At 41.9% G+C, this 11,431-nt stretch overlaps 1 protein-coding gene across 6 annotated transcripts in view; it reads left to right on the top strand.

Annotated features, from left to right (window-relative positions):
- The window catches only part of GATB (glutamyl-tRNA amidotransferase subunit B), an 82,809-nt gene extending 73,560 nt beyond the window's left edge, over window positions 1-9,249 (top strand). For 2 of the 6 annotated variants that reach the window (XM_019522208.1, XM_019522212.1), the window contains exons 12-13: window positions 2,886-3,020; window positions 5,214-5,753. In XM_019522208.1, the coding sequence (XP_019377753.1) occupies window positions 2,886-3,020; window positions 5,214-5,342 (264 nt within the window). In that variant the 3' untranslated portion in view covers window positions 5,343-5,753. The other 4 variants (XR_002098470.1, XM_019522210.1, XM_019522209.1 and 1 more) reach the window with 4 other exon arrangements.
- The last annotated feature ends 2,182 nt before the right edge of the window (window positions 9,250-11,431 follow it).

Genomic DNA, 11,431 nt, shown 5'->3' with positions numbered 1-11,431 from the left:
AATGCTTCTCATGACATGTGTGGAAGCAAGTCTTGCAAGTCCTAAATAAATAAGTAATTCTTACCAGTGCTTTGCTTATATGGCTAGGAAAAACTTAACCATGTTTACTGTCTGAATCCAACCTGGGCCAGTCTGTGGTAGGAGCTATAGAGACTCTCATATCAGCTCTGGAGATTTGCCTTGTACTTGCTTAGCTGGTTTATAGTGTGGCTAGGTTTAAAGGAAAAAAAAAAAGGCAGTTTCAAAATTATTTTATGTTTAGCAAAACATTTATTAAAGAAAAAAATTAACAGGATTTAGTCAGACTTCTGGACAAATCTAGCTAGGCTTTTATACAGCCCCAGAGACTGCAGTATTACTGTGCCATAGGATATTGTATTTGAACAGCATTGTTATGCGCACACGCAGCTGTGAAACCAATGCAGGCAGGGATCATAGACACATGAGGCTGATCCTGTCTAAATGGGAAAAGCTTATAAAATCCCAGTTAAAAAAGGAAAAAAAAGGAGAGCTGTATGTCTGCATAGAAGGGCTTTATTTAATCTATGATATCTGTCTATGATTGTGGTGCCATAGATAAAATGCTTTCCGAATGACCTTTGACTAATAATGTAATACATTACCAGCATACAGTATCCAGGGTTCCCTTTGCATTGCGTGTGGTGAGAGGAAATCACTGCACAAACCTACCACATTAATCAGGTTTTCCCTTCTCGACTTCCAAAAATAGCACAGTGAGGCTTTTTTGCATCTATGTTCTTCAGATTGTTTATGCAGAGAGAGCTGGGGTTTGACTACAGGAACAGCTCAAGCTTTTTAAAGTTGCAACAGTAAAAAAAATCCCACTTGCCTATACACAGTGAAAGAAGAAAGAAAAATTCAGTCTCTGCTCTCCCTCCCCCAGTGCCCCCCTGTAGTTTATCACAGGCAAGTTTCTCCGTGCCAAGAACAGCCTTGCACAAGTTATGGCTTCCTGATTCTCACGGTAGCTTGGTCCTGACTTACTTGGTAACACTGCTGGGCATAAAGGGATGCGTTGGGGTTTTTTTGTTTGCTTCAGGCTCCCTGTCCCTGTTGTTCACATGGCATCCTGCAAGAGGACTATATTTAAAGATGGGAATTGCTGCTATAGGATGTAGCAAGCCTCAAATCAATTTAGTCTTTCTCTCAGAGGGAGAGCTTCCTCATTGGGTAGTTCCTGCTCTGAGTGGTGTTTCAAGATCTCCAGGGAGTTTTCCCATGGACTCATTTGTGCAAGTAGCACACAGCTCCCCACAAGGGGTGACGTGGAGTTGCACTGCCTCGGGGGAGCTCAGGGAGGAAATCCTGCTACAAAAAGCTTCCTGCCTGCTCCCTGGGGAGGATGGAGCACCTGCCGTTGGCAGGGAAGCAGCAATCACAGGATTTCTCTTGTGCCAGCCACTGAATGATCAGGAAGGGGTAAAGGCTGCCTGTGAAAGTCTACCTGCAGTTTGACTCTGGCATTTGTTCCTTGGATGCTCCAAGTGGCTCTGCTATTAGGATTGCTAAGCTTGTAACTGGAAGAGAAAATGTTGTTTAGGTAAAAATTGCTTCAGGTGTCACAGTGGTCATAATGGTGACCATACATTTATCCATAACTTCAAAACTTTGATCTCTCTTCACCCTACAGCTTCTCACAGCCAGTGCACAACCTGTGGTTTGGCTTCTCAAGGCAGCTTTGCCATTATCCTCCTTAAGGCCTCCAGCAAAATAAAAAACAGAAGTAACTTCTATCAGAGACTTGGGGTCAGGGTAGGCAGATGAGAGTCGTGCCTCGCTCACAATAGGTTGCGTCAGCACAGGTGTCTTACAGGACTGAGCACAACTGCTAAACTACCTCATGCTGATGGAGTTTCGAACTGGGAGGGAAAAATCCTCCATCCTGGGGAAAATCTCCAAGATGTTTTTATCATGTAATTTGTTCTGTTTTTCATAAGCTGTCTTATTGCACTGCTTATTATTGGAAATACCTTGAAATTACAACTTCGCCTCAATCCTGCAGTCAGTTTTTGATGCTGAATTTTTGACAGAACGTTCATTTCCTCACCAGCACATCATGATGCCCTAAACATACAATTATGTCTTCAGCTGCTTGTGCTTGATCCTGCACTGTTTTAATAAGGGCTTTCTCTTTCACATCCTACATCTCTGAAATAAGAGCAGAGGGAATACAGAAAATGACTGCCCAAGGAAATTGCTTTTTTATAAATGTTCTCTTCTCTCAAGTTTATTCCAGGGTGAGAGCCATGCTCCAAAGCAGGAAAACACACCAACATTAGCTAGTAATTATTCCAGAAGCTTAGCCTTGCCCGGCTGTACTCAGAAGTGATAGATAGAGGGACTGCGGCTGCCACGTGCAGTCTGATTTGTAACGTTTCTCTTCTGTTTCCGATTATGTATCCTCATTTCACAGCCAAAGCATTACATTGCTTCTGTGAGGATGATGATCTGCAACGCAGTAAGTTACCTGGAATCGGACTGGGTACAATGGTGCTCTAATTGCCAAATCAGTAGAGGCTTTGTTCGCCAAAATGATTTTTTCAATGGTCCTCACAAATAACGCAAGATTAGTAGACTGCCTTCCTTGCAGAGCTAGGCAATGGAGTCACAGATCCCCTTGAATGGTGGAAGACCTTCCTGTTGCAAAACCATTTGACATGAATATTGTGTGTCTTTGTGAAAGTGGGGCTATGGGGGGGATGTTCTAGTCTAGGTTGTTGCTTTAGGCTTTAACCTGTAAGTGAAAATGAGTTGAACCTCGTTTTTATTGTTGTTAAATATGCTCTCACATTTGTGTGAGAGGAAATCAAATATGTGAATGCTGTCGATGTTGACTCCCTACCTCTCTCTTTCCAATACTGCAGGTGCTTAAGGAATTATGTAAGGGGGAGGGGAAGACCCCACTTCAGATGGTCAAGGAAAAACAACTAGAATTAATACAGAATCAGAGTGAGCTTGACCAGATCTGTCAAGCAGTCATGGAAAGACATCAGGAAGAGGTGATTATCAGAGGGGTGGGCAAATGGGTACAACAAATGTCAATACATTGGTAATCTGGGGATCTAAGAAGGGTATAAAATTGCCATCCTTCCTCTGGATTCGTGTGTATTCAGTACAGTTGCAGAGGAAAAGTGGGGAATTAGTAGTCTGGTTGGTCCCACAAGCTAAGTCACTCTGCATATGCACAAAAATGATATATCAGAAGAAAGCACTTAAGAATAGAGATCCTTACTCCTTCCACTCTGCACAGAAAGCATTTACATTAACTTGGCAAAGCTATTTTGATCAGTATAATTTTCTGATTTTTTGGGTCATGTTGGACAGTATTAGAGTTAAAAACATGAAAATCCAGGGCAACTCACAGGAAATCATCTCTTTGGCTATCTCTACTGTATAAATAAGGTCAAAGGGACAGCACTAGAGTTGTCAAACCAGTTATTCAGTTCTGGAATATACTTTGCAAAATCCATCTCTTTCACCTCCTCCATCCATCTACCCTCCAAGCCCCCAAAAATATTCCATACCTATGAGTAACCTGCTATTACAGGCTATGTATGTAGTAAAAGAAAGCTTGCACCTCCCGTGCAGTTTCAAGCTTTCAGAGTTTTTCAGTTAGAGGAAGGAAAAAAGAGCCTTGTAAATTATGTAGGAGGGAGGGGGGAAATGCCTTGACAGTGTGCAACATCAGTTTTAAAAAAAAAAAAATCAAGTGCTTATGTGTTCTCTAGAGCACGAAATGTAAAAACAGGAATGAATGGCTTACTTTAACTATAAACATTGTCTAGATACATTTGCTGTTGGAAGAAATGCTAACATCTTTTGAGAACAATACCACCTACCACCAGATCTCATTGGGGGATGCTAACAGCTTTGCAAAGAGCTTTTGATAAAGAAAATGAGCTTGCAGTAGGTCTGCATGACCTCCATCAGACTGACTCATTTGCAGTGCCTGATAAAAGTGCCTCTGTATTTTCAGACTCACAAGTGCAGGCAGATTGAGCATTAGAACTGATCAGGGAACACAAAAGCTGAAGGTCTGCAGCCAGATTCCCATTTCAATAATAATGTATTTTGTGAAAATTTAATTCTTCTCTCAGCTCCCATGGTTTTTTGTTTGGTTTTTTATCCAAGCCACATGATAAAGCTGCTTTGCTTCCAAATTATTTTCAAGTGATCTTCTACTAAAGCAAAGACACTTTTAAGCTTGTAGTTCTATACTTTAAATTCCCATGAGAACTTATATTATAAAACAATTAGCTGGGCTATTGCAAGAGAAAATATGCCTTGCTTTTTCTAAGTAACTTGTTATTTAAAGTAAACTAATCCTCAAATATGAAGCAATTTATGAAAGAATGCAATACTTAGACCCTCCTGAACTATCTAATTTAGGTATTTGCAAGCAGATAATGGTAGCAATGAGTCCTTTCCATAATGGGATTATGGACAAGGTTTAAGACAGCCTAAAATTCAGATACAATAGGGAGTATTTGCATTCATGCAAGCAACTGTTGCAGTTGGTAGTTAGTTCATAGGTTAGATTTTAAGGGCAAAAACAACTGCTGTGTAGTCTGACATACTGTATAATTTAGGCCATGGAATCTTATCCAATAATTCCTACAGTGCAGAAAATTATTCTTCTTAACAACATTAGAAAACAGCTTTAGAGGCCAGTGACTAGTGGTTGAACTACAGCATCTTTCTGAGATGTAGAATCTGTTAACAAGTGGGGCAGTGGGTGAAAATGCTTGGTTTTTAATGCTCTCTTCACCCAAATGCAGTGCATTTCTGATGAATGAGTGCAAGAGTTTAAACATAAATACTTTGCAAAAGGTTCCTGTAGGTTGGTATAACTTTGTGCAGAAGGACATTTAGTTCTGTTTGCTGCTTTCCTCTAGCAAGGCACTCTTTGCATTGGGTTGCAATGTTTAGATACAAGCAGAAACATTTTATTTGCAGTAGGCATGAAAGCAATAGTTCAGAAGCCTAGATCATCGCCTGATCTGTGCTGGTCCAGTGGAGCGAGGCTTCAAACATGCGAAGAATTCCAACCATGCACAGCTTGTTGGGGCTAAATTTGTAAATTGTAGATGTTAAGCTACGCTGGTATTAAGATGAGATAATACTCACGTGCGTCTTAAGTGTCCGAAGATCGTAGGCTTCTTCTAAAAGCTGCTTGTGTTTCTGATTTCAAGGTTATGGAGATAAAGGCAGGAAACCGAAAAGTTCTGAATAAACTGATAGGCCTGGTTCAAAGAGCAACAGAAAGGCGAGCTGATCCCATTCTGGTGAAGCAAATATTGGAGAAGAAGCTGTCACAGTAATCTTTAAGAAAACCTGCACGGATGCCTACAGCCAAAGAAGTTTGACAGTGTTGGCTTGATTATCTACAGCTCGATTCTGAGCCACAGCTTGCACAACTGCCTGAAGCTTCCTCATGCAACAGGCCATGTTTTCTCCCCTTTTTATAACCCAGGTTGGTTATTGTGAAGCAGTGTGTTACATTATGGTCTCCTTCAGATGTTTCAGCCAATATCAGTTGTGGAAACCAGCATTCCTTGCAACGGAATAGCAGAAGCTTTAAGCATTCATATCTCCACTACTTAATTTTTAATTCAAATGTGATTGGAACATGGTCAGCCCTAGTACAGATTTGTAAATGTACAGTGGTCTTCTCTGAACACCTTATACATTGTATCAGTATATTTTGTAATAAAGTAATTTGACGTTAAATATTCCTAGACAACAGCACTTTTCTGCTGGGGGAAAAAAAATAGATCTATAGATCTCACTGAGTTTGACATAGAGCGATGAGCATGTCCCAGTTCCTACCAACACACCCTGGGGCTAGAGCTCATTGAAGGCAGATGGTGCAGGCTAGTTAAGTGCCAGGCTCCTTGAAGTGAAACCCAAAACTCAGAGTTGAGGTCTCAGAAGGGAGAGAAAATCCCGGAGAGCAGGAAGCTGCTTAGAGCCAGCCGTGCACTCTTCTCCAGGGCTTTGGCACCAGAGTCAGGGCAGCAAGGAGGTCCTCCCTGACGGTAGTCACCTGCAGCTGTTCTTTGAGAAAAAACTCGGCTTGTTGTTTTCCTTTGAAAATGGAAGTAGTGGATGTGGACCTGGGTTCCAGTCACTGCTCCGTGGACTATATCAGTTTCCCTTACAGGCCAGGCTAGGCTGTTTCCCCTCGGCATGCTGCCTTTTCAGGATCCTGTTCTTGGGACTGTTTTACCTCTTTCTCAACAGCCATGGATTTTACTGGCTGTCCAAAATACAAGCCTCATAGTGCCCAAGGTCCTCTTGATCTAGTGACCAGTATAGCCACTTTAAAAAAAAGAGAGAGCCAAGCCAGCCAAATTTAGTGAAATCTTGTCCTGGGAGAGTAGGAAGCTCTTTAGGTTCTACATGTAAACTTATCTATTTCAGAGGGAGAAGTTGGATTGGGGGCCTGTGGAGTTCACCCTCTGTCTGCTGCTAAATCATCCATTTCAGAGACAGCATTGATCCCCAGACGCAAAGGGTAAAGAACATTGCTTTTGGATGTGCCAAAAGTTGCGCAGGGCGTGTGCATTGTTCAGAACATTTACAACCATAGCCAAGCCCTACTCCTTGATGGTTCAGTCTCCGATTACCAGCATCAACATGTTTCTTGACAGGAAAATTCTGATTAGGTTCAAACAGACAGAGGGGGGAAAAAACCAAACATCACAGTTTTCAGATATATTTAATGAATAAAATGTATACCTATGCTTCATAAAAATAACATAATTAACAGGTTGTGCAGCTGACAAAAAGCATTAACATTACATTGACTTGACTTGTCTGGAAAGGGTGAGATACCCTCTCAATTCTGCAATTGGAAACGATGACCTTTTTAAAGAAAAATGTGCATTTAAGCTGAATCCAGAACACAAGAGTGTACTATCCTGAGTCGCATCACATGAGTGAAGATACCATTTTACATAGTGGCACCTGTTTTGTTATTTAATTACTTTGTTTAGGTTAAGTCTCAACTCATTTTAAAAAACCTACACAGGATGGTAGAGAGAAACCACAATATTCAACAAGCTTTGAATTTTAGATTAATGCTGTGCAACTCCTGCTGTTGTAGGAAGAAACAAAGGCACACGGACTGAACATTTGCACAAAGGTTGAATTTTACTGGTCAATCCACTTTAAACTTAGTGTAGAAAAGCGACAGTCTTTCCTAGAAAGTTTTGTCTTTTTTATGCTTTAAAACCTCTTACACTTTGAAAGACTCTAGACTAGAAGGATCTGTGGTAAATGCCTTTTTTTTAAAGGCTACCTTTTCTCAGCCATTTTGTTCTAAGTAATTACCTGGCTACTATAGTACAAAATCCCCACAGCAACTCACAAACAAGTTCTGTGTCTGTACAGCATTAATTCTTTAAATGTAACTACTGCAAATCTCAATCTACTGTCCTCTCTACCTGCCAGAGGCAATGGCGAATCAGCAAGATGGTACATAAGCTTTAAGAAGGGGGTCTGACTACCATCTGAGAAGAGGATTCAGTATATGAACCTCCAACCATATTATGGACTGAGCACTCACTGAATTTGTAAAATTAACACTGCACATGAACATTAAAATAAGTGTAAGGCCTTTCTTGATAGACAGACATGTTTTAGCTTAACATAAGTGAAAAGGCCTTGCACTGCTTTAAGATGCCATCTATCAAGCATTCACCATGTTAACCTTAAACAGAAAGGGCTGTGTGGCCAGCTAGCGCTGCATCAAGAGTACCTGACATTTTCTAAAGGAGTGAGGGACGAAACCTAACAGGAGTAAGCTTCTGTGCCTTTTCTTTTGCTTGTCAGGTCTAACATCAACTTAAATACAAATTTTCAGCTAGTCCCAATGAAGAGCCTGGGGCAAATTCTGACCACTCGAAAGAGCACTGCGTGCATACACGATACTGAAAAGAAGACAGTCAAAGACACTGATTCAGCCTCACGCTGTTCAGTCTGCTATCATACAGACAAATGCAAAAACAAGCCCTGGCTAGGTGTTCCAGCAGGAGAAGGTGCAGAAATGGCCTGTGAAGCGCTCAGTGCCAGAGGCTTTATGTACAGGGGAGGCTGCTATGCCGTAAGCTTTGTACACAGGCCAAAACCTATGAGATCCCAACCAGGAAGATCTGACCCTAACTCAAAACGACTGCGTTTAGCTTCAGCAGAGCTCACAGATGCCATCTGTGCTGTGCTAGTTGGGGAGGGTGAGTTGAGGACTGTGATTCAGTTCTTCAGCATTAACAGTCTTTGTGAGAATTTCCTCTGCACCTCCTGCTTAGAAAGAAAAAAATTTCCACTATATAGAAATTGACACCCAAGCATTGAGTCATTACAATCTCATCCCAATGCATATAGAGGTACTTTACCATGCAGGCTCTTATGAGATAGACTGTAAAAGCTTCTGGCAGGTGGCATTTATTATGCTTGCATAGCAGAAATCTCATCCTGTATATCTGCAGGTAGGAGAGGGAAAAAACTGCCAAAATATTTTTTTTCTGACTACATTTAAGTGACGAAGAAAAAGCATCTTTTGAAAGGCCGTCAGCTTTCTTGGCTCCAAAGTTTTAGTGCAGTTTAATTTTAAACCCGTTAAGGTTTTTGGTGCTTTTTTCTATTTTTAACTAAAAATTCACAACTCAACTTTTTTTTTTTTTTAGCTGTAAACGTGTCAGAAGCCCTTTCCACTGCATCCTCTGTTGCAGTTTTCCTGGTGTCACTCTAGCATAAAGTTCTTAGCACCCACTAATCTGCACACTTCCACAGTCACAGACCTTAGCAGCAGCTCTGCAGTGATTTATGGCTTACTGCGTATGCTATACATGCAGAGTAGCTTCTCTCTTCAGAGTGAAAACCCAATTCGTTTTTCTTTACAGCTGTGATCTCAGCCTGCTTGAGGGAGAAGACAGAACAGCACGACTGCATTTGCCCTTGTCGTCTGCACCTTCCCTGCAATGCTGTTTTTGAACACTTCAGACAAAGTTCATTATGTTCTACCTCACATAATAGTGATAGAAAACCAGGTTACAGCAGCAAGCGGGTCAAGATTTATCTCTTCAAATATAGCAGGAGCTAACTTGGATCTGGTTGGCTACAAGGTGCAAGTGCCTCAGAAGGCCAAGAGCTTCAGGAGGATAACTATTGTTAAATGTAGTTAAATGTTATAAGTTGGACAATAAAATACCAAGTCCTCAGCTCCAGGCAAGCGGTGCTCACATTCACCTTTGCTTCCCTACTCCTGTATCTGGCTGTGATTGGAGCCCTAATGCTATTTTGAACAGTTCCTGAGTTGCACGTTGTTAGCTATAGATCACTAAGCAGCACCCTTCCAGCCACTTCCCTCTGCTGCCCATGCTCCAAGGGCAGGAAACAAAGAATGGCCCGTATGATGCTAGCTAGATTTTTTTAGGGCGGTGAAACACACAGTTAGACAGCCGATTTGCAACCAAAGAAGCAACAAGTAGAACAGGGCAAGGATGTAGCTTTGAGTGTTGAAGCAGCTTCGAAACTTAGGAGCCCTCTACATGTGAACAGGAGATGCAAAGCACTGGCAGGTGCCCAGTTCTGGGAGTCAGTGAGAGAAGCCATTTTAGGGAGTAGATGCAATATTTTAAAGCGTGGCACATGCAACAGGGAAAGGAAAAAGCAGGATTTAATGTGGTTCACCTCTGATGGCATCTTCCCACCCACTCTCTAAGTACTGGTAATTGTCACTGCCACAGATCACTTAGCTTGACTCTTGTCACGAGCTAAGTGTTGGCCTTTGAAGATGGACAAGCTGGCACTGCGTAGTAGCTACGTTATGGATCGCAGCTGGGTAAGGATATCCACATCAAGGTGGCTGCCTCCCTGTCACTGCCACATGCACCCTTGCCTTGTTACCTGCTCTCAGAGCACAGTGCTGGAATGTAACCAGAGTGCAGATTTCCCCCCTCCTCAGTCATGACTTGCCTTAGTTTCCTCCTCTCTCCAGCAGTTACAGAAAATCCAGCTGCACAGGGATGGGCTGTGTGACTTCATGGCTAGAGTTACTCCTTGTTAAAAACAGTGGCAGCACATCCATGGTTTTAACCAAAGAACCCATGCTAAGTTGTATGCATGGCCACAACCCACACGTTGGGTCTCTCTCTTGTGAAGAAAAGATGGAAGGCCCTTTCTTTACAGCCAATCTTACACTACAATAATGGACAAATGGTATTTTTTAGCTCCTTCAAAAGGTGATGGGAGAGATGCTGCTTGGGACCTGTGGCAGCTCTTATGCTATTTCATAGTGGTACAAGTGCTATAACACCCTGACTTTGCTCCCGAATGAAGCAGGGTTAAAGTTGGAGTGGTTTTGCTACACTTGTATATCTTCAGGAACATGCAGAAATAGCAGTGCGTATTAAAAGCTTATATGGGTATCACCTCTGATGCTGCTACAATTGTTATGTCTGCCTAGATTCCAACATGCATGATAATCCATCACTTTTTTGTTTGCCTTCAGTTTTTGAGCCTTTGGCAGTCACATTTGCAAGATGCTTTAATCTTAAGAGCTGGAAAAGTTTCTTTAAATGCAAGTTGATATTCATGTACTATCACATTACACTGAGGCTGAATAAGTAGATAGCTAGAAGATAGTAACACTGAGTGTTGCTCATTGTTACCAGAGAGGTAACTAGGAAAGACATGGCCTCCTGGTTCACCCTGGAGCAATGAATGCTGAGACCTGGGTCACACCTGCTTCTTTACAGATGAAACAGCATTACGCCTGGTCTCCAGCCAAGCTGTCAGGGCAGCAGTGGGCTGCACAAGACTTAGTGGTCCTGGATTAAAAATAACCAATTGGATCTGGTCGGGTTAAAGTAGAGTGCAATAAAATACAGTGATATCAAATGTTCTTCTAGAAGATGCTACATCAAAAACCCAAGTTTGCAGGTAGTTAGTCCACAACAGGCAAGCATACATGGGCACTTGGTCAAAGTTAAAAGGAAAATTATTTGGTTCAGAAATGCAACCCTTGCACAAAAGTTCCATAAAGGCTTTTAGCCCACAAACTTGGGGCTTAATTTAATCCAGCTGCCACACACACACCGTTACAATCAATGAACAAAAGGAAGATTTGCACTGTCAGCAGTAACGGCTTCCCAGCAGCTCTGAGGAGGTATTAGGATCAAAAACCTGGTGTAAGCGCATATGTATTGGAGAACGGGTGTAATACTCCTATTTATAAGCCAGACGCTTCAAACAGAAAACATATTTATGGTTGGTCACATGCCTAGAAAAGCAGGGGCTCCCTGACAAAGGTGCTTTTTATCAGAATGAACTTTTTACAGCTAATGAAGTTACAAATTATTACCAGATTGTATTTCATGGCCAGCCCCTCTCGCCTCCCCCCCCCCCC

This window comes from Gavialis gangeticus, unplaced genomic scaffold (assembly GCF_001723915.1).
Source record: "Gavialis gangeticus isolate Ggan-Ray unplaced genomic scaffold, GavGan_comp1, whole genome shotgun sequence".
Classification (NCBI taxonomy): Eukaryota; Metazoa; Chordata; order Crocodylia; family Gavialidae; genus Gavialis; species Gavialis gangeticus.
Note: the sequence above shows the minus strand (reverse complement) of the source record. Positions and strands in the feature narration are given on the sequence as shown.